General features: G+C 45.3%; 1 protein-coding gene across 1 annotated transcript in view; it reads left to right on the forward strand.

The window, feature by feature from the left end:
- The window catches only part of sult4a1 (sulfotransferase family 4A, member 1), a 35,997-nt gene extending 12,746 nt beyond the window's left edge, over window positions 1–23,251 (forward strand). The window contains exons 2-7 of the mRNA XM_078416895.1: window positions 7,058–7,188; window positions 9,310–9,390; window positions 11,249–11,375; window positions 12,154–12,248; window positions 15,152–15,290; window positions 21,987–23,251. Coding sequence (XP_078273021.1) covers window positions 7,058–7,188; window positions 9,310–9,390; window positions 11,249–11,375; window positions 12,154–12,248; window positions 15,152–15,290; window positions 21,987–22,099 — 686 coding nt within the window. The 3' untranslated portion in view covers window positions 22,100–23,251. The remainder of the gene's footprint in view (window positions 1–7,057; window positions 7,189–9,309; window positions 9,391–11,248; window positions 11,376–12,153; window positions 12,249–15,151; window positions 15,291–21,986) is intronic.
- The last annotated feature ends 754 nt before the right edge of the window (window positions 23,252–24,005 follow it).

Here is a 24,005-nt window from a genome sequence, read left to right on the forward strand (position 1 = left end):
CCGCGACCTTGGCTGCTGTACGGATTGTTTAATCCTCGTCTGACTGACAAAGTTGAGTTTAGTCGAGAAATACAGTGCGGAAACGGGCCCTTCGGCCCACCAAGTCCACACTGACCAGCGATCCCCGCATGCTAACGCTATCCTACACGCACCAGGGACAATTTTACATTCATACCAAACCAATTAACCTACAAACCTGTACGTGTTTGGAGTGTGAGAGGAAACCGACGATCTTGGAGAAAACCCACGCAGGTCACGGGGAGAACGTACAAACTCCGTACAGACAGCATCAGGGTCAGGGTTCGAAGCCGGTTCTCTGCACTGTAAGTGCCGTGAGGCAGCAACTCTACCGCTGTACAGCCGGCCAGTGCTTTTGGTACTCTCTGCAGTGTGCACCCAGGCAGCTGATATTGGCAGGACATTCGACTGACTGAAAATGGCTGTGTAGGAATGTTTGAGCTGAATGGGATCTGTCCCCACCCTGACTTTGTGCAGCAGAACAGTTTACAGCAGAGGTCACGAGGGAGGTCAGTCCAACATAACGGTGAGACCAAACGCAGACCGGGCGATCATTTCGCTGAACACCTTTGCCCCGTCCGCCTTGCCATATGTGATGAAAAAGTTTTTCCTCATCTCAGTTCTAAATGGCCTACCCCTTATTCTTAAACTGTGGCCCCTTGTTCTGGACTCCCCCAACATTGGGAACATGTTTCCTGCCTCTAACGTTTCAACTCCCATTCCATACTGACCTTTCTGTCCCGGACCTCCTCTACTGTCAGAGTGAAGTCCAATACAAATTGCAGGAATTGCAGCACATCACATTTCACTTGGGTAACCCAATGGTATGAATATTGATTTATCAAACTCCGTAACCCTTGCATCCCCTCTCTCCCCATCCCTCCCCCCCCCCCCCCCCCCACCCTAGTCATCGTCCCAGTTTCACTGTCGTCCTGCTGAGTTTCACTGTTTATATTACTCGTTATCATCTTCCCCACAGCCAACAATGGACCATTGTGGGCTCCATCCTTGATCATCTTTATTCACAAAAAGCTGGAGTAACTCAGCAGGTCAGGCAGCATCTCAGGAGAGAAGGAATGGGTGACGTTTCGGGTCGAGACCCTTCTACCTGACCTGCTGAGTTACTCCAGCATTTTGTGAATAAATACCTTCGATTTGTACCAGCATCTGCAGTTATTTTCTTATACTACCTCTTGATCATCTTTGCTGGCTTTGATCTGTCTTTTTGCATATCTTTCATTCGTTTGTTCTATGCGCCTTTTCATATCTCCCGGTTCCCTCTCCCCTGACTCTCAGTCTGAAAATGGGTCTCGACCCGAACCTTCACCTGTTCCTTTTCTCCAGAGATGCTGCCTGTCCCGCTGAGTTACTCCAGCATTCACGGGGCAAAGACTGAACACACACCTAGGCTGATTCATTTTCAGTTCTCCTTGCTCAGGTTTACTGGCGATGGAGAGACCCTCCATCTTTTCTGTTTCCACGGAGCGTTGATAGGTTGGCTTGTGCCAATATCCAATCCATAAGTGTGAGGTTATTCACTTTGGAAGTAAGAATAGAAAGGCAGATTATTATCTGAATGGTGTCAAGTTAGGAGGAGGGGGAGTTCAACGAGATCTTGGTGTCCTAGTGCATCAGTCAATAAAAGGAAGCATGCAGGTACAGCAGGCAGTGAAGAAAGCCAATGGAATGTTGGCCTTCATAACAAGAGGAGTTGAGTATAGGAGCAAAGAGGTCCTTCTACAGTTGTACAGGGCCCTGGTGAGACTGCACCTGGAGTACTGTGTGCAGTTTTGGTCTCCAAATTTGAGGAAGGATATTCTTGCTATGGAGGGCGTGCAGCGTAGGTTCACTAGGTTAATTCCCGGAATGGCGGGACTGTCGTATGTTGAAAGGCTGGAGCGATTGGGCTTGTATACACTGGAATTTAGAAGGATGAGGGGGGATCTTATTGAAACATATAAGATAATTAGGGGATTGGACACATTAGAGGTAGGAAACATGTTCCCAATGTTGGGGGAGTCCAGAACAAGGGGCCACAGTTTAAGAATAAGGGGTAGGCCATTTAGAATGGAGATGAGGAAGAACTTTTTCAGTCAGAGAGTGGTGAAGGTGTGGAATTCTCTGCCTCAGAAGGCAGTGGAGGCCAGTTCGTTGGATGCTTTCAAGAGAGAGCTGGATAGAGCTCTTAAGGATAGCGGAGTGAGGGGGTATGGGGAGAAGGCAGGAACGGGGTACTGATTGAGAATGATCAGCCATGATCGCATTGAATGGCGGTGCTGGCTCGAAGGGCTGAATGGCCTCCTCCTGCACCTATTGTCTATTGTCTATTCCATCCCTAGATGCGGAGTTACTCCAGCACTTTGGGCTTTGTTCAAGACTCCAGCATCTGCAGTTCCTTGAGTCTCCACTTCTATCCCTGGTCACGCACATCAGTGACATTTGTAAAATACCATTTTGATATTGAAATAAAATGGTGGAATGGGTTGTTTTTTTGGAATTGATATATTTTGGTGGCCTCTCCGTTTGGTTTTAAACTGGGAAAATGGATTCACTGCAGTGAGAAGCATTAGTGTCATATTTCTGCAGAGCGGTTTCATTTGTGCAGAGAAGTGACCTTTCAGTTCATTTGCAGTCACGTTGCATGCCAAATGTTAGTAGTCCATGCAAACCTATATCCAATGCAGCATCTGATCAACATTGGGACACCCTGGTCATTCATCAATGATTTGACTTGACAAATTCTAACTTTTTTGCAAATTTTCTCTGACATTTTTAAAGCATTTTTTAAAGCTGTAATATTGAAATGTTTTGTGGTATTCTCTATCGATCGGGCACAGTGTATATATTCCATTAGTTTGATGTGTGGGAAGGAACTGCAGATGCTGGTTTACACCGAAGAGAGAGAGAGAAAATGCTGGAGTAACTCAGCGGGTCAGGCAGCATCGCTGGAAAGAAGGAATAATAATAATAATATTCATTTATTGTCATTGCAACGAGTACAACGAAATTAAAAAATAGCAATCCTGACGGTGCGTAAAAACATATATGCAATAAATGCAAAAACAAATAAATACAATTATATTAAGTACAAACGTTTTAACAGTGTTGCCTAGTGCAGAAGGTAGTGTTCAGTTCTCGTATGGCCCTGGGGTAAAAACTGTTCTTAAGTCTGTTTGTTCGGGATTTGATCGACCTGAAACGTCGACCAGAGGGCAGATGAACAAACAGACGGTGGCCGGGGTGGGATGGATCTTTTATTATTTTGCCTGCTCTACTGAGGCAGCGTAGGCTGAACAGGTGCTCCAGGGAGGGCAGTGAGCAGCCGATGATCTTCTGGGCGTTTGGGTGACGTTTTGGCGTCGAGACCCTTCTTCAGATTGAAGAAGTGACTGAAGAAGGGTCACGACCCTGAAATGTCACCCATTCCTTTTCTCCATGGATGCTGCCTGTCCCAGCCGAGTTACTCCAGCATTTTGTGTCTGTCCATTAGTTTGATTATGGGTAATGTTAAGGTGAATATTCAATGAAATTAAAGAATTATAGCAAGTTATGCAGAAGGAAACAATGTGGGTGGCTTTAAGAAACAGGTGCTTCTGACTTGGGGAGAAATTGGCTCTTGGACTGCTCTCAGGAACTGACCACTTTGGAACCCACAGCCAGCTTGTATTTAATATGAAATCCTCTTTAGGGAAACGGGAATGAGATGAGTGCAAATTGATTACCAGCAAGCAGTTGGACATTCAAAAGCATATAATCGGGAATTCATTTGTGGTGTTTAAATCAATTTCTTCTCTCCCTAAACTATAACATTGTACATAGTATACCTTATCCACCAAATTGGATGTCTTTAAATAGAATGAGTACATTGTGGGAAGCCATTGACATTGACAAGCAGTGTAGAAAGGAACTGCAGATGCTGGTTTAAATCGAAGGTAGACACAAAATGCTGGAGTAACTCAGCGGGTCAGGCAGCGTCTCTGGAGAGAAGGAGCGGGTGACGTTTCGGGTCGAGACCCTTCTTTGATCAGTCTCGTCCCGTTTGAAGGGTCTCGTCCCGAAACGCCACCCATTCCTTCTCTCCAGAGATGCTGCCTGTCCTGCTGAGTTACTGCAGCATGTTGTGTCTGACATTGACAAGCAATTGCTTCCATTGACGCTTTTTTGTGGTTCAGTTTAGTTTAGAGATATAGCGCGGAAACAGGCCCACCGAGTCCGCGCTGACCAGCGATCCCCACACACTAACACTGTCCGACACACACTAAGGAAAAGTTACATTTTTTACACCAAGCCAATTAACCTACAAACCTGTACGTCTTTGGAGTGTGAGGGAAAGTGATCATCTCGGAGAAAACCCACGCAGGTCACGGGGAGAACGTACAAACTCCGTACAGACGGCTCCCATAGTCGGGATCAAACCCAGGTCTCTGGCGCTGTCAGGCAGTAACTCAACATCCACTCCACCGTGCCACCCCTTATGTAATGATACTCTCATTAAACAATGTAACAAACAGCCTTTAGTATTTTCAGATTGCAGTAACAAAAGTATATATTTTTGGCTGTTAAAAATAACTTTGCATTTGAAAACAACTCGTTGTTTCTTGGTATTTATTCACAAAATGCTGGAGTAACTCAGCAGGTCAGGCAGCATCTCAGGAGAGAAGGAATGGGTGACGTTTTGGGTCCAGACCCTTCTTCAGACTGATGTCAGGGGGGCGGGACAAAGGAAGGATATAGGTGGAGACAGGAAGATGGAAGGAGGAGGGGAAGAGAGGGACAGAGGAACTATCTAAAGTTGGAGAAGTCAATGTTCATACCACTGGGCTGCAAGCTGCCCAAGCGAAATATGAGGTGCTGTTCCTCCAATTTCCAGTGGGCCTCACTATGGCACTGGAGGAGGCCCATGACAGAAAGGTCAGACTGGGAGTGGGAGGGGGAGTTGAAGTGCTCAGCCACCGGGAGATCAGGTTGGTTAAGGCGGACTAAGCGAAGGTGTTGAGCGAAATGATCGCCGAGCCTGCGTTTAGTTTCGCCGATGTAAAGAAGTCGACATCTAGAGCAGCGGATGCAATAGATGAGGTTGGAGGAGGTGCAGGTGAACCTCTGTCTCACCTGGAAAGATTGTTTGGGTCCTTGGATGGAATTGAGGGGGGAGGTAAGGTGTTTCTTGGAGTGACCTGTAGGTGATCGGAGCGAATCCCTTACTCGGTTCTAGAGGACAAACAGCAATAACGGATGCTGTTTCACCCCCATGGTTCATTACATAGAAACATAGAAAATGGGTGCAGGAGGAGGCCATTTGGCCCTTCGAGCTAGCACCGCCATTCATTGTGATCATGGCTGCTCATTTACAATCAGTAACCTGTGCCTGCCTTCTCCCCACATCCCTGGATTCCGCTAGCCCCCATTTTGTTTGTGTAGGAAGACACCATTCATGCGTTATATGAGGGTTATCACTAATGGCAGCCGTTTGCTTTGATCGAATTATCTAGTTATTTTTGTCACATGCCTGTCCCCTGTAATAATGGCATGCCGACTGAGAAATGATTCACCACTCAGATGCCAGCAGGGACTAAACTGTCTTGTGTCAACCATCAGCAGGTGGTCGACTTTGTAACGTCTGCTTAATGCGTTTCTGTCTCTGTCTGGTGCATGTGTTAATTTCAATTGCACAAAACGTTCTCTCGGTGTAATTAAAGATATATTCTCAAACGAACGTCAGCTCGTTAGAGTGCTGTCCAGGAGCTAACACTGGGGTAATTTGGTTTAGTGTTAGAGATGGCAGCGCGGAAACAGGCCCTGTGGCCCACCGAGTCCGTGCCGACCAGCGATCACCCCGTACACTGGTTCCTGCACACTAGGGACAATTTACAATCTTTACCGAAGCCAATTAGCCCACAAACCTGGGCGTTTTTGGAGTGTGGGAGGAAAACCAGAGCACCCGGTGAAAACCCACGTGGTCAGAGAGAAATACTGAAGCAATGTACAACAGCTCCAGCTTATCAATCGGAACTGTGATTGATAGGGATTCCCATTCATAAATTTTAGTTTTTTTGGGTTAGAGATACAGCATCACAACACGCCCTTTGGCCTACCCTGCCCGCACTGACCAGTGGTTACACGTACACTAGTTCTATCTTACACACTAGGGACAGTTTCCAGAAGCCAATTAACCTACAAATCTGTACATCTTTTGGACGTGGGAGAAAACCAGAGCACCCGGAGAAAACCCACGCGGTCACAGAGAGAACGTACAAACTCTGTACAGACAGCACACGCAGTCAGGGTTGAACCCGAGTCTCTGGTGCTGTAAGGCAGCAACTCTACCGCTGTGCCACTGTGCCGCCCATATTAGAAACATAGAAACCTTGAAACATAGAAAATAGGTGCAGGAGTAGGCCATTCGGCCCTTTGAGCCTGCACCGCCATTCAATATGATCATGGCTGATCATCCAGCTCAGAAACCTGTACCTGCCTTCTCTCCATACCCCTGATCCCTTTAGCCACAAGGGCCACATCTAACTCCCTCTTAAATATAGCCAATGAACTGGCCTCAACTACCTTCTGTGGCAGAGAATTCCACAGACTCACCACTCTCTGTGTGAAGAAATGTTTTCTCATCTCGGTCCTAAAAGACTTCCCCCTTATCCTTAAGCTGTGACCCCTGGTTCTGGACTCCCCCAACATCGGGAACAAACTTCCCGCATCTAGCCTCTCCAACCCCTTAAGAATTTTATATGTTTCAATAAGATCCCCCCTCAATCTTCTAAATTCCAGCGAGTATAAGCCTAGTCTATCCAGTCTTTCTTCATATGAAAGTCCTGCCATCCCAGGGATCAATCTGGTGAACCTTCTCTGTACTCCCTCGAAGGCTAGAATGTCTTTCCTCAGGTTAGGAGACCAAAACTGCACACAATACTCCAGGTGCGGTCTCACCAAGGCCCTTAATTAATTAAATTGTATGAAGAAGGCATCTCTCAGAATAGCCAGGAACATAAGCAGCCCACAGACCTGATGCTAATGTGCTATGTTTTGCTGGCAGGGACCAGTCTCCTCCAGGAGCTGGTGTACTTGGTGAACCAGGATGCTGATCCAGATGACATTGGAATAATGAACATCGATGAGCAGTTACCAGTCCTGGAATATCCTCAACCAGGCCTTGACATCATTAAGGTAAGAGTCACTCATTAAAAACTCCTCATTGACTTCCTCTTGACATTGTTGAAACTCGGGAGCAACAAAGTCAGTATCTCCAGTTCCTATTACCTTGGAAGACTTATTTTCTTCATAAGAGATAGGAGCAGAATTAGGCCATTCGGCCCATCAAGTCTACTCCGCCATTCAATCATGGCTGATCTATCTCTCCCTCCTAACCCCATTCTCCTGCCTTCTCCCCATAACCTCTGACACCCGTACTAATCAAGAATCTATCTGCCTTAAATATATCCACTGACTCTGCCTCCACAGCCTTCTGCGGCAAAGAATTCCACAGATTCACCACCCTGGGCCTGATCTGTACGGAGAGGTAGGGCAGGCTAGGACTTTATACCTTGGAGCGCGGGGCGGTGAGGGCTGATCTTATAGTGGTGTACAAGAGCATGAAGGTTATAGACGGAGTGAAAGCACGGACTCTTTTATCCAGAATTATGGAATCATGAACCAGAGGACATTGTTTTAAGGCGAGAGGGGAAATATTCCTTAGGAACCTGAGGGGCAACTAATTGTTTCACACAGAGGGTGGTGGGTATATGCAACAAGCTGCCAGAGGAGGTAGTTGAGGCAGGTACTATAACAACGTTTAAAATGATAGGTAAGTGGACGGGAAAGGTTTAGAGGGATATGGACCAAATGCAGGCAGGTGGGACTAATGCAGATGGGGCCTGTTGGTCGGTGTGGGCAAGTTGAGCCGATGGGCCTGATTCTGTGCTGTGTGACTCCATGATTCTATGGTTAACCACGTGAAACAGATTGTTTGTGAACAGTCCTTGTTTGTATCTGTTGCCTTGTTTGGCTGCCAAGAACGAAGGGGAGCCTGGGGAGGGGAGGAGGCTGGGGAGGGGGGGGGGGGAGGAGGAATGGGAGGAGGGGGAGAAGGGAATGAAGGAGGACCCGGTGGTCGGAGTGGGGGGGGATACGTGTTGACATCTGTGTACTGCCTCGGTGATAGACACAAAATGCTGGAGTAACTCAGCGGGACAGGCAGCATCTCTGGATGGAAGGAATGGGTGACGTTTCGGGTCGAGACCCTTCTTCAGACCCTTAAGCATTTTGACCCGAAACGTCACCCATTCCTTCTCCCCAGAGATACTGCCTGTCCCTCGGAGTTACTCCAGCATTTTGTGTCTATCTTCAGTTTATAACCAGCATCGGTAGTTCCCTCCTACAACATGCGGTCTAGGCGACGTTTGCTGTACGATCTTACCGGGTTGAAACATATAAGATTATTAAGGGGTTGGACACGTTAGAGGCAGGAAACATGTTCCCAATGTTGGGGGAGTCCAGAACCAGGGGCCACAGTTTGAGATTAAGGGGTAGGCCATTTAGAACGGAGATGAGGAAAAACCTTTTCAGTCAGAGAGTTGTAAATCTGTGGAATTCTCTGCCTCAGAAGGCAGTGGAGGCCAGTTCTCTGAATGCATTCAAGAGAGAGCTAGATACCGATACCAATACTAGGTACCAGCGGGAGAGTTGCTGCCTTACAGCGAATGCAGCGCCGGAGACTCAGGTTCGATCCTGACTATGGGCGCTGTCTGTACGGAGTTTGTACGTTCTCCCCGTGACCTGCATGGGTTTTCTCCGAGATCTTCGGTTTCTTCCCACACTCCAAAGACGTACAGGTATGTAGGTTAATTGGCTGGGCAAAATGTTAAAAAGAAATTGTCCCTAGTGGGTGTAGGATAGTGTAAATGTGCGGGGATCGCTGGGCGGCGCGGACCCGGTGGGCCAAAGGGCCTGTTTCTGCGCTGTATCTCTAAAAAAAATTTTTTTTAAATAGAGCTCTTAAAGATAGTGGAGTCAGGGGGTATGGGGAGAAGGCAGGAACGGGGTACTGATTGAGAATGATCAGCCATGATCACATTGAATGGTGGTGCTGGCTCGAAGGGCCGAATGGCCTCCTCCTGCACCTATTGTCTATTGTATGCAAAACAACGCATTTCACTGTACCTCGATACACGTGACAATAAAGCATCATTGAGCTGAATCGTTGATACACTTTGGATCAAGAAGTAGAATCCGACAAAAGGTTATTTGAGAAGTAAGTTTTTCGCTGGCTAATTATGTCTTTATCTTTAGGAATTGACATCTCCTCGCCTTATAAAGAGTCACCTGCCATATCGTTTCCTACCAAGAGATTTGCACAATGGACAGTCAAAGGTAACATTGCGTCATGGACTTTTTTTGTAGAGATTAAGCTCTAAATAAATATTTAATTGTTTCATATTGACGGCTGTTTTTAAAAAAAGAAAAGTTTTTGTGGATCAAATTCTTCAATGTCCTTCAATTTCCAGGTAGAATTATTACTTGGAAATTATTTTTCAATCTCTGCAGGTATTTCTTTCCTCTGCAGACCTTGATAGATTGTTGTGGACGTTGGTCCTCCTATTCGGATAAAGATACTGGAATTATAATGGTACTTCCAGCCTTCTTGCCCCAGCAGAATTGAACTACTGTGGAGACAAGGAACCACAGATGCTGGTTCTACACAAAAAGACACAAAGTGCTGGAATAAGTTAGGCAGTGTCGCTGGAGAACATGGACAGGTGACGCTACCGGTCTGAAGAAGGGTCTCAACCCGAAATGTCACCCATCCATGTTCTCCAGAGATGCTACTTGGCCCGCTGAGTTACCCCAGCACTTTGTGTCCAGAAGTGAACTACGCCCCCTTGTTGTAACTTTTAGTTTAATTTCGGTGAGCTTAGTTTATTGTCACGTGTACCGAGCGAGGTACAGTTTTCACAAGTTCACAAGTTAAAGGAGTAGAATTGGAACCATCGAGTCCACTCTGCCATTCAATCTCTACATCCTAATCCCATTTTCCTGCCTTCTCCCCATAACCCTTGACACCCGTTCTAATCAAGAATTTGTCTATCTCCGCCTTAAAAACACACACTGACTTGGTCTCCATAGCCCTCTGTGGCAATGAGTTATGCAGATTAACTATCTCTGACTAAAGAAGTTCCTCCTCACCTCCTTTCTAAAAGAGCGCCCTTTAATTCTGAGGCTGTGACCTCTGGTCCTAGACTCTCCCACCAGTGGAAACATCCTCTCCACATCCACTCTATCTATGCCTTTCATTATTCTGTAAGTTTCAATGAGGTCCCCCCTCAACCTTCTCAACTCCAGCGAGTACAGGCCCAGTGCTGTCAATACATGATTACAATCGAGTCGCCCACAGTGTGCAGATACATGATAAGGGAATAAGGTTTAGTGCAAGGTAAAGTCCAAGGCTTGAGGTTTTAGCCCCACATTCTCATTGCAGGTATCTGACCCACCTGATCCATCTCCTACCTTCACGTGATCCCAACCTTTTGAGTTTAATTTGCAATAAAATTGCTCTTTTTCAGAATTGATCCTGATGTTGTTCTTGTTAAAAGTTCCACGTTCCCCCTTTGACTGTGTGGGTTTTCACGGGTGTTCCGGTTTCCCCCCCACATCCCAATGATGTGTGTGTTTGTAGGTGTGATTGGCCTCTGTAAATTGCCCCAGTGCTTAGAGAGTGGATGTGAAAGTGGGATAACAGAGAACAATTGTGAACGGGCGATCGATGGTCGACGTGGATCTGATGGGCCGAAGGGCCTGTGTCCATGTTGAATCTCTAAATAAAATAAAACTAATAATAGGAAAATGCAGGTGTGGTGGAAGGATATGTTATTTTAAGCCTATTTTAAGGGCCGCACAGTGGCGCAGCGGTAGAGTTGCTGCCCTACCACGCCAGAGACCTGGGTTCGATCCTGCCTACGGGTGCTGTCTGTACGGAGTTTGTACGTTCTCCCCGTGACCAAGTGGGTTTTCTCCGGGATCTCCGATTTCCTCCCACATTCCAAAGACGTACAGGTTTGTCGGTCAATTGGCTTGGTATAATTGCAAATTGTCCCCAGTGTGAGTAGGGTGGCGTTCGTGTGCGGGGATCGCTGGTCGGCGCGGACTCGGTGGGCTGAAGGGCCTGTTTCCGCGCTGTATCTCTAAACTAATCTAAACTTTCCTTCCTTGTCCCAAATCGTTCTTTCTGCAGGTCATATGCATGGCCAGAAACCCCAAAGACTTGGTGGTGTCGTACTATCAGTTTCACCGCTCTCTACGAACCATGAGCTACAGAGGAACGTTTCAGGAATTCTGCAGGCGGTTTATGAATGATAAGTGTAAGTGGCACAAGCCCTTTGATAAATCGTTTTGTTTGTCCTGAGTATAGAAGTTGGGAGGTCATGCTGCAGTTGTATTAGACGTTGGTGAGACCGCCTTTAGAGTATTGTGTGTTCAGTTCTGGGCACCGTGTTATAGGAAAGATGTCGTCAAGCTGGAATGGGTACAGAGAAGATTTATGAGGATGTTGCCAAGACCTGATGGTCTGAGCTATAGGGAGAGGTTGAGCAGGCTGGGTCTCTATTCCCTGAAGCTCAGGAGGATGAGGGGTGATCTTGTAGAGGCGTATAAAATCATGAGGGGAATAGATCGGGTAGATGCACAGAGTCTCGTGCCCAGAGTAGGGGAATCGAGGACCAGAGGACCTAGGTTTAAGATGAAGGGGAAAAGATTTAGTGGGAATCTGAAGGATAACGTTTTCACACAAAGGGTGGTGGGTGTATGGAAAAAGCTGCCAGAGGAGGTAGTTGAGGCTGAGACTATCCCAATGTTTAAGAAACAGTTAGACAGGTACATGGATAGGGCAGGTTTGGAGGGATATGGACCAAGCGCAGGTGGGTGGGACTAGTGTAGCTGGGACATTGTTGGCCGGTGTGGGCTAGTTGGGCCGAAGGGCCTGTTTCCACACTGTACCACTCTATACGTTTGATTTTCCTATATCCTGTACTGGAAAGGGAAGAGAGTTGAAAGAATGTTGAATTAGCCAGCTGCACATTGTGTTCACAAGAGAAGTGTTCGTAGTCCATAGACACAATAGATGTTCTGATTGTCTTTCAGTGGGTTATGGTTCATGGTTTGAACACGTTCAAGAATTCTGGGAGCATCGCCTGGACTCCAATGTCCTCTTCCTGCTTTACGAAGATTTACATAAGGTGGGTCTGGTGTGGGGCACGATGTTGGTTGGGCTGAAAATGAAACCAAACTACTCCCGTGCACTTGTGCGGCGGTAGAGCTGCTGCCTTTCAGCGCTTACAATGTCGAGGACCTGAGTTCGATCCCGACTACGGATGCCATCTGTACGGGGTTTGTACGTTCTCCCCGTGACCTGCGTGGGTTTTCTCCGAGATCTTCGGTTTCCTCCCGCACTTCAAAGACGTACAGGTTTGTAGGTTAATTGGCTTGGTAGAAATGTACAATTGTCCCTAGTGTGTGTAGGATAGTGTCGATGTGCGGGGATCGCTGGTCGGCGCGGACTCGGTGGGCCGAAGGGCCTCTTTCTGCGCTTTATCTCTAAACTAAACTAAACTACTTAAAATCATAGAATTGTTCCAAGGACACAATCTATTTTGCCCATTGGCCACATGCTGGTATTTATCAAGAACAATCTAACTACTTCTCTTCCTGGCTCTTTCTACATAGTGTTGCAAATATTGTTCCTCAAAGTACTTAAACACTCATCTAATTCCTTTAGATGGCTTCCAGGCAATGTGTCTGTGATTCTTGGCCACTTGTGTGGATAGTTTTATCCACGTCTGACAAAGTTTAGTTTAGTTTAGAGATGCAGTGCAGTAACAGGCCCTTCGGCCCATCGAGTCCCTCCCCGACCAGCGATCCCCGCACACTAACGCTATCCTGCACACACTGGGGACAATTTTACATTTATACATACCGAGATAATTAACCTACAAACCTGTACGTCTTTGGAGCGTGGGAGTCAACCGAAGATCTCAGAGAAAACCCACGCAGGTCACGGGGAGAACGTACAAACTCCGTACAGACAGCACCCGTAGTCGGGATCGAACCGGGTCTCGGGCGCTGTAAGGCAGCAACTCTACAAGCGCACCAGTCTTGGCATTCACTGGTGCTACCATCACCATCATCAGGGGGGCTGGGGTGCAGGCAGGTGTTCGCTGTTGGTTAGAAGCCCACCTGGACCATCCAGGTAAATACTGTTGGTTAATCAGTGATTGCGGTATTTCACTGTCAGTGACTCACCTGATGCCACAAGGCACAAGTTAGGATAGTTTAGTTTAGAGAGAGAGAGAGAGAGATACAGCATGGAATCAGGCCCTTCAGCCCACCAAGCCCACACTGACCATCAATCTCCCATTCACACTAGCTGTGTTATCCCACTTTTCCATCCACTCCCTCCCTACACACTTGGGGCAATTGTGGAGTGCAAACTGGCAGGTCTTTGGGACATGGGAGGAAACTAGAGTACCCGGAGGAACCCCTCACAGACAGCACCCGAGGTCAGGATCGAACCTGAGTCACTGGCGCTGTGAGGTAGTGGCTCCACTAGCTCTGCCATTGTGATGCGATAAACTCTCCACTTGCACGATGAGTACAGCCCCAACCACTCTAGTGATGCTCAACACAAATCACAGAAATGTGCTGCAATGATACTCCAGTCGGCAGGCGAAACATGGCTCCCTCTGCCATTCAAACAAGGGCGGCAAGCACAGGGCAACTCTGCCACCTGCTGGGACCCCACCTTACTGCACATCATTCTCACTTGGAACATAGAACTTGGAACAGCACAGACAGGCCAGGCTCCTCAGCCTGAACATGATGCCAAGACCATCATATCTACCTGCACATGACCCATATCCCTCCATTCTCTGCATATCCACATGCCGGTGTATCCATAATGCCTGTCCTAGTCTTTTAAACGTGACTAATGTATTTGCTTCAACCACTACCTCTGGCAGCATGTTCCAGGCACCCACCTGTCTCTGCCTCTGCCTCCCTGCCTCCCTGCCTCCCTGCCTCCCTGCCTCCCTGCCACTATGTGTATTAAATAAGAATACTTGCCCTGTACATCTCCTTGAAACGTTGCCCCTATCACCAGCTCGACTATTTGATTTTTTTTTCATCCTGGGAAAAAGATTCCGACTGTTGACCCAATCTGTTGCCGCTCATAACTTTATATCTGCCTCTCATAAATTCACTTATTGCAGGTAATATGCACCCTTATTCCTGCTCTGCTGTTGCTGGGTGAAGATCCTAGACCAACAACATGATGGGAGGTCAGAAGGTTTAATGAGGCTGAAGGGCATTTAAAGATGTGTGGTAATTGCCAGTCTTGCCAGTAGTGCCCACATCTTGGGGAGGAAGAAACTCCTGAAAGATAACGTATCAGACGGATAATGGAGTATTGAAAACTCTGCTGTTTATCAGCCTAGAGGTGCAATACAAGGCAATTGGATCAGGCTGCAGCTGAAATCTAGTTCTAGGTACCACACCTCTGATATGATTTGATGTCACTGCAGTGAGTGTGTAGGAGTTCCTTTGGGATGTCCCAATGAGAAAGACCAAACTGGGGTTTATTTTCTTTGTAACAACATGTAATAAGGATATACAAAATATATCCTTAGGACTATATTCCTTGGAGCGCAGGAGGATGAGTGGTGATCTTATAGAGGTGTACAAAATCATGAGAGGAATAGATCGGGTAAACGCTCAGAGTCTCCTACCCATAGTAGGTGAATCAAGAACCAGAGGACATGGGTTTAATGTGAAGGGCTAAAAGATTTAATAGGAACCCGAGGGGTACCTTTTTCCACACAAAGGGCGGTGGGGATATGGAATGAGCTGTTGTAGGAGGTAGTTGAGGCAGGCACCATCGCAACGTTTAAGAAACATTTAGACAGGTACATGGATAGGGCGGGTTTAGAGGGATATGAGCTAAACGCTGGCAGGTGGGACTAGTGTAGTTGGTTAGTATTGGGCCGATGGGCCTGTTTCCACACTGTATGACTAAAATTGAGAGCCTGAAATTTTTCGAACACTCTCAGATCTTCCAGTTAAGTTTGTCCGTTCTCTCTGGTGGAAGAATCTTGCAGGTACTGTGGAACAGTTGGTGCGGTTTCTTGGGGTGACCTATGATAAAACACAAATGGAGGCTATAATTGAACATTGCCACCAGCTCGTGGACCAATGCTGTAATGCAGAAGCCCTTCCCATTGGCAGAGGTAAGTGCTTAAAATATATATTTGTCTTAAATCGTCAGAGAAGTCTCACTGGTCAACTTACTGCTTTAGTAGTAATGTATTGGCCTTTTTGTTGTGGAGAAGGAAGAACATTGATTTCTGTTCTCTCTTTGGTTCTTGTCCACCTTATACATGATATGGTGAATCAGTGGAATTCATTGCCACGGACGGCTGTGGAGGCCAAGTCTGGATATTATTAAGGCAGGGGTAGTTGAGGCAGGGACTATCCCAACATTTAAGAAACAGTTAGACAGATACATGGATAAGAAAGGTTAGGAGGGGTATGGGCCAAATGCTGGCAGGTGGGACTAGTGTAGCTGGGACATGTTGGCCGGTGTGGGCAATTTGGGCCAAAGGGCCTGTTTCCACACTGTATCACTCTATCACTCTACATGGATAGATTCTTGATTAGTACGGGTGTCAGGGGTTATGGGGAGAAGGCAGGAGAATAGGGTTAGGAGAGAGAGATAGATCAGCCATGATCGAATGGCGGAGTAGGCTTGATGGGCCGAATGGCCTAATTCTGATACCACTTATGAATTTATGATACCACAAGACTTGCAGTGATCGTCTACCTCTCAAATAGCCTTGCTCCATGGATATGAGGCAAGGAACTGCAGATGCAGGTTCAAACTGAAGATAGACACAAAATGCTGAAGTATTTATTCACAAAATGCTGGAGTAACTCAGCGGGTCAGACAGCATCTCAGGAGAGAAGGAATGGGTGACGTTTCGGGTCAAGACCCTTCTTCAGACTGAAGTAAGTCAGCGGGTCAGACAGCATCACTGGAGAAAAGGAATAGGTGACGTTTCGGGTCAAGACCCTTCTTCAGACTGAGAGTCATGGGAAAGGGAGAGATGTAGATGGTGATGTAATCACAAGGGGGGGGGCAGTGAGATAGGAGTGAGTTTGGGCAGTGAGAGTCTGGTGGGACAGGAAGTAATGATTTGGAGGGGTGAGTGTGAACACATCCGGAGGGAATGGTGTTTGGAGTGAACGGTTTAGAACGGAAGAGAATGATAGGGAGAGGGTGATCTAGAACAGTGTGATATGTAACTGTAGGAGTGTGATATGTAACGGGAGCGACTTTGCAGTTTTGACTTTGCAGTTTTGACTTTGCAGTTTTGACTTTGAGGATTGAGTCACTGGATACTGTCTCGCATTCTGAATGGATGAAACTTGGTGACAACAGTGGTGTATGACTCTATGGCAATATGTTTGAGTTTTATTCTATTGATTTGAAGTTGGTGTGACATTGGTGTGACGTTGGCCTGACGTTGGCCTGACGTTGGCGTGATTTTAAGTTGGTGTGACAATCCCCGCCTTTCCCTTGGTTTGCATTGGAGTTGAAAATCTGACTTCACTAAATGAGCTTTAAAAATGTACTAGGGTAGACACAAAATGCTGGATTAACTCAGCAGGTCAGGCAACATCTCTGGAGAGAAGGAATGGGTGACGTTTCGGGTCGAGACCCTCCTTCAGACTTTTAAAAATGTACTATTGTAATTTTAAGGAAATTGTGCACAAGAACTGTCGACTCGGTTATTTGTTTTTGTTGCATCTTCTGCAAATGTTTTTTGAAATTAGCCTTGATTAATCTTGATAAGCTTCGTTAAACTAAACCAACAAGATATCAAGTATTAAATCAGCTTTTAAAATTATGATTTTGTTCAATTGTCTGATTTTTCATATTTTTTCGTTTCATTCATTGATTTCCTTGTTGTTTTTCAGTTTTGCATTGTTTAAGCGTTGAAATTATCCAGAGGAAACTTTGGATGAAAGATTAGTTGAGTTAAATGCTGCACGTTCATTTTCATTTTCATTTTGTTTTAAATTTTTTTGTTTGAAGCATTTTGGTTTCTTCCCTTTTATGTTTTCAGTGTTTCACCTTATTGAGCTGAAGATAGTGTAATTGGTGAGAAGTAGACTAGGCCTAGTCCATTGCCGTTGTCTTTCATGGCTTTTCACCTCCTAAACCCCAGGCAGGTATATTCTGGCAAGGTGGGTATGGCAGTTCTTGATCAATCAAGTACTTACGTTTTTTTTTCTTTGATGTGTTCTTTTTAAAGGGGAAAAATAAATTCCAAGGGGTAACTAGTTCTTTTATCAAAAGATAGACACAAAAATGCTGGAGCAACTCAGCGGGTCAGGCAGCATCTCTGGAGAGAAGGAATGGGTGACGTTTGGGGTCGAGACCCTTTTTATTGACAATAGGTGCAGGAGTAGGCCATTCGGCCCTTCGAGCCAGCACCGCGATTCAATGTGATCATGGCTGATCATTCTCAATCAGTACCCGGTTCCTGCCTTCTCCCCATACCCCCTGACTCCGCTATCCTCAAGAGCTCTATCTAGCTCTCTCTTGAATGCATTCAGAGAATTGGCCTACACTGCCTTCTGAGGCAGTAAATTCCACAGATTTACAACTCTCTGAATGAAAACGTTTTTCCTCATCTCCGTTCTAAATGGCCTACCCCTTATTCTTAAACTGTGGCCCGTGGTTCTGGACTCCCCCAACATTGGGAACATGTTTCCTGCCTCTAACGTGTCCAACCCCTTAATAATCTTATATGTTTCGATAAGATCCCCTCTCATCCTTCTAAATTCAAGTGCATTCTTGAATTGTCGACCCGAAACTTCACCCATTCCTTCTCTCCAGAGATGCTGCCTGTCCCGCTGAGTTACTCCAGCATTTTGTGTCTATCTTCGGTCTAAACCAGCATCTGCAGTTCCTTTCTACATAATTCTTGTATCATTTGAGCCACACGTTTTTGACTTTATTTAATATGGTCATCACTTTTATTTGTTATTATTTTATTATTGGAGCATTCCATGTTCGTCTGTGAGGGTCATCTTTGTTGTATTTTTTTTCTCACCCACACACAGAATTAAGTATAAGTAAGACAAATTTGAAAGATCTATGAAGGGTGTACTGAGTGTGTAGGAAGCAACTGCAGATGCTGGTTTACATGGAAGATAAAAAGCTGGAGTAACTCAGCGGGACAGACAACATCTCTGGAGAGAAGGATCTCGATCGTTTCGGGTCGAGACCCTTCTTCAGACCCCCCTTACCTACTCTCTAACCTCACCCACAAAAAATGAAAAAAGCAATCTGAAGATGGGTCTCGTCCCGAAACGTCACCTATTCCTTTTCTCCAGAGATGCTGTCTGACCCACTGAGTTATTCCAGCTTTTTGTGTCCTTTCAAGGGTTTGCTGGTGATTGTTTTCACACCTAGACATGATAGAGGAACAAACCTTCCATCTGATGGTTTAACATGTTATTGTGGAGAGAAGAAAGTTGAGCATAATCATTCTGAATTACTTCTATTGAATTTTATCACGTTAATGTTTCTCAAACATTTTGCCCCTTCACTCCTACTAAACTCTAACCACAGATGCATGTCTTCCCTTGTGCGTGTGGTAGTTGAATTGGATTCCCAGCTCCTCTTCCAATGCGAAGGTATTTATTCACAATATGCTGGAGTAACTCAGCAGGTCAGGCAGCATCTCAGGAGAGAAGGAATGGGTGACGTTTCGGGTCGAGACCCTTCTTCAGCCTGATGTCAGGGGGGCGGGACAAAGGAAGGATATAGGTGGAGACAGGAAGATAGAGGGAGAACTGGGAAGGGGGAGGGGAAGAGAGGGACAGAGGAACTATCTAAAGTTGGAGAAGTCAATGTTCATACCACTGGGCTGCAAGCTGCCCAAGCGAAATATGAGGTGCTGTTCCTCCAATTTCCGGTGGGCCTCTTTGACTCTCCTTTTCCAATGCAATTCTTTTTGCAGGACTTTAAACTTACTTCACCCAACTTTCTCCTACAGGTTTTGAAGAAAAATTTCCATTAGGAAATTGTAAAATAAACACTCGGGTACAAGTGAAGATAGATGGTGTTGATATAGAAAGAGTATATGAAAATAAATTTCTCGGTGTGATATTAAACCACCTCCTCCTTTTCGAACATATAAGATTTAATTTGTGTTGTTTATGAGAATTTATTCATTGAGTTGTGTGTAGGTTTATCGTTCATTTCATTTTATTGTTATTTTGTTTTGTTTTTATCTTTTTTTTGTTTTACATGTGCGAAATAAAATATGAACAAACAAAATTAAACAAGAATTTAAAACCTGATTTTGCCACCGCTGAAAGGCGATTTCCTTATTCAATCCCATTATGCACCCATCTTTTGAGATTGCATCATGGTTTATGAGCTGGGTCCCATATTTAAATGCTGCAAAGGTAAAAGAAAAAACGTACGTGACAAAGGGATGAATTGAGGATTGGGAAGTAAAACGGAAAGTGCTGGAGCAACTCAGCGGGTCAGGCAGCATCGCTGGAGAGAATGGACAGGTGATGATTCGGGTCGCGACTCTTCTTTAGACTGGTGGGATTCGATAGGCCAATGTTTCGGGTCGGGACCCTTCTTGCGCGCAGTTGGGACTGCCAGGGGAAGTTTAGTTTGGAGATACAGAGTGGAAACAGGCCCTTCGGCCCACCGAGTCTGCGCCGACCAGCGATCCCTCCGTACGCTAATTCTATCCTACATCGACAAATTGCGGTAATTCAAATTAACCTACAAACCTGTACGCCATTGGAGTGTGGGAGGAAACTGAAGAAACCCTCGCGGTCACAGGGAGAACGTTCAAACTCCATGCAGATAGCTCCCTTGGTCAGGATCGAACCCGGGTCTCTAGTGCTGTCAGTGCTGTAAGGCAGCAACTCTACCGCTGCGCCACCGTGCATGAACAGATAAGGGAATAGTTGGAAATGGACCATGTGTAGGCAGATGGGATTAGTTTAGATTGGCCTCATGGTCTGTACAGACATAGGTGAATTGAAGGGCCTATTCCTAAACTGTACTTGGTTTAGAGATACGGCGTGAAAACAGCACCTTTGGTCCACCGAGTCCGCACCGACCAGTGACTACCCACGCACAAATTCTATCCCACACCCTCGGGACAAATTACAGAAACCAATTAACCTACAAAACAGTACATCTTTGGAGTGTGGGAGGAAACCGGAGCACTGGAGAAAACCCACACAGGTCACGGTGAGAACGTTCAAACTCTGTACAGACAGCTCCTGCAGTCGGGATCGAACCCGGGTCTCAGGGCGCTCTGCAGCAAAGCAGCAGCTCTGTGACAAATCACCATTGAACCAACCATTGATTTTCCACTTTAAAGAATACATTTTTTTTTACACTTTCTCGTTTTATTTTAACTTGTTTGCAGCCTTTGGGACTTTTGAACACAAGATCCTGCCTTATGCCTCTTTCCTGCACCATTCCTGATTAATCTTGGCAACTTATTTGACTGCAGGTTCCAACATCTAGTGCTTGGATTTGGCTGGTTGCTTCCATCTTTGTAACAACAAACCTCTGCATCAGCCCTTCCAGTGCAAGTCCCTGCAGTGGTTTCCTAACTGAAACTACCCCTTAGTTTTCCCCCGGAGTACATTCCATCCATCACCTAAAATAATTTTTTTAATTATCCATATTCCTGCTTATGTTCCTCCATATGCTCGTTAATCTGCATTGACTGCTAGTTCTTCATAACTGATAACCCCCCCCCCACCCATTTAGTTTGCTTTAGCGATACAGCGTGGAAACAGGCCCTTCGGCCCACTGAGTCCGTGTCGACCAACGATCACACTAGCGCTGTCCTACACACTAGGAACAATTTACAATTCTTACCGAAGCCAATTAACCTACAGACCTGTATTCTTTGGACTGTGGGAGGAAACCGAAGCACCCGGAGAAAACCCACACAGACCACGGGGAGAACGTACAAACTTCATACTGACGGCACCCGTAATCAGGATCGGACCTGGGTCTCTGGCGCTGTGAGGCAGCAACTCTACCGCTGCGCCACCATGCTGCCCCTCTTAATACCATGTACTAATTACTAATTATAATAGTAATCTTGCAACACAACTGAATAGTACGGGTTTTAATTTCACTGAATAGTGTGGGTTTTACTGATTAATTTTTGCTGTGAAACATAATTTACGAATATTCATGTCGAACACTGCAACTTATGAAGTGGATTTGCCGCTATAAGTAGAGTACTGCAATGGATCATTTCTTTCCGAACTATGTGAAATTGTTCAATCCAAATTTGCCAGAAGCACAACGTGAAGGGGGAAACATAGAATAACCAAAGTGGCACTCTTTGATGTTCCTAAACTTAATTGACTGCAGTTTGGAAATGATATCCTTGAAGCTAATCTTACAGATGAGAGTGGTCGTGGTCACAGAATTATCAGGTTGCCTGACGTACCTTGATTCGAATGGAATTGTCCCTGACCTCAAACTTCACGAAATGCGTTTTCATCAGACTCAGAAGCTAATAACATAAAAAGTAGGTGCAGAAGTAGGCCATTTGGCCCTTCGAGCCAGCACCGCCATTCAATATGATCATGGCTGATCATCCAGGATCAGTTCCTGCTTTCTCTCCATATCCCTTGATTCTGTTAGCACCATGGACCACATCTTTGGAGGGGGGCGTCCAAGATCTGACCCAATATCCGCCTATTAGCTTGGTGCCAAATTTTGCTTATTCTGAAGGAGCACCTGGTGATGTTTTACTTTCTAGAGATGCCACACGAATGCAAGATGGCAGCTGTGCAGATTACGAAGATTAATAAGTTGCACTTATTATATATATTTTTTTAAATTTCAGGTCGAGTGGGCCTATGGAAGGATATCTTCACCGTGTCAATGAATGAGAAATTCGATGCTGTTTTCAAACAGAAGATGGGAAAATCCGATCTGACCTTTGACTTCAGCCTCTAAGGAAGCAACATGCATGCGCTTCAGTATTCTCAACACTAGAAATGCATCTCTGCATTTGTTTATCGTTCACTGGCTGATCCTTGCTGTTATGTGCATTATGACAGCTTTTAGTGAGGGATATTGGGTACTCCGTATCTGTAGTAACAGTCTCCTCACCTGTTGCCGCTTTGACATGTACATGCCTTTGAGCAGAATTGGAAGACGCATAGTCCAAGAAAGCAACTTAATTATAAACCGCAGTAGTTTTGTGATAGTGAGGACAATTATTCTGTACTCCAAAATAATTATTTAAAAATATGCAAATACGTACGCGCACTCCCACAAACTCGTTTGTACACCTGTGCACACACACACAAAGTAAACCAAAATGAAGGAAAATTATTGCTGAGAAATAGATTTTATTTATTTTCTGTAATCATTACATTGCATATTCTAGCTAGCATCAATGCAGTGTCCACGTCTGAATTAAAGTAATTAAAATTGTTTGGGTATTGTTGATTCTAATTCATTTAGATATGGGTGATATTTCATAAGTTTCAATAGTTTCGGTAATGTTTAAAACATCGATCCACTGGATTAAAGTAGCTCACATTATTTGGGCATTGTTGATTCCAATCCCTTTAGATATTCAAAAGATGATGGGTGACATGAGAAAGATGTTTCAATAGTTTCAGGAAGGTTAAAACATTGATCCCGTTTAATTTATTAAAGCTATATTTTGAAACGGTGGTAAATGGAACCAAGTTAACTCAACAGTATCCTTGGGATCAATAAATGTGAGGTTCTGGTAGTTTGTCAGCTGGGTCCAGTGATGTTGCCTGACATTCTGTGGCATGTTGATGTGACAGTGCGTTGTAAATAGGTAAATATAACGTTGAAATGCGTGGCAGGCAATAGAGATACAGCTGAATTCCTTGAATTGGCACCAATATCATTGGGGGACAAAATGGAGGGAAATCTGTTACCTCATCACCCACTCTTTGTAAATCTTTAATCCTGTTAATGTTTGTAAAAGTTTGTACTAACTTTGTGTTTCCCAGGTTTTTGCCAGCATTCAAAGAAAAAAATGTATTGTGGTTGACATCTTGTCTTTTTCAAAATGAAAGTTGAATATGTTACTTACCAAATCATTTATTAAATGTTACTCATATATTCTGTTGCCTTCAAATCTGCATGAAATCCTATTCCTGTAAAATAAATTACCAGACCATATATTTTTGATTCTACTAATTTTGAATAATCGAATCATTAATTTTTAAGTAGCCCTTTAATCTTGAGGTTGCCAGCATGTCCTAAGGTCATAGGTGATAGGAGCAGAATTAGGCCATTCGGCCCATCAAGTCTACTCCGCCATTCAATCATGGCTGATTTATCTCTCCCTCCTAACCCCATTCTCCTGCCTTCTCCCCATAACCCCTGACACCCGTACTAATCAAGAATCTATCTATCTCTGCCTTAAAAATATCAATTGGCCTCCACAGCCTTCTGTGGCAAAGACTTCCACAGATTCACCACCCTCTGACTAAAGAAATTCCTCCTCATCTCCTTCCTAAAGGAACGTCCTTTAATCCTGAGGCTATGACCTCTAGTCCTCGACTCTCCTACTAGTGGAAAGGCTGTGGAGGCCAAGTCAATGGATATTTTAAAGGCAGAGAAAGATAGATTCTTGACAGTTGAGGAAATTCAGAGTCTCTCAGAGGATCCTTCAGTGCTTCTACTCTGGGGCTGTAGAAAGCATCTTGTCCGGAAACATCACAATCTGGTTTGGGAACAGCTCTGCCCAGGACAGGAAGGCTCCGCGGAGAGTAGTGCATTCGGCTGAACGCACCATGGGAACTACACTCACCCCCCCTGCAGGACCTATACATCAGGAGGTGCAGATCCAGAGCCAGCAACATTATGGGGG

Source organism: Rhinoraja longicauda, chromosome 20 (assembly GCF_053455715.1).
Source record: "Rhinoraja longicauda isolate Sanriku21f chromosome 20, sRhiLon1.1, whole genome shotgun sequence".
NCBI lineage: Eukaryota > Metazoa > Chordata > Chondrichthyes > Rajiformes > Arhynchobatidae > Rhinoraja > Rhinoraja longicauda.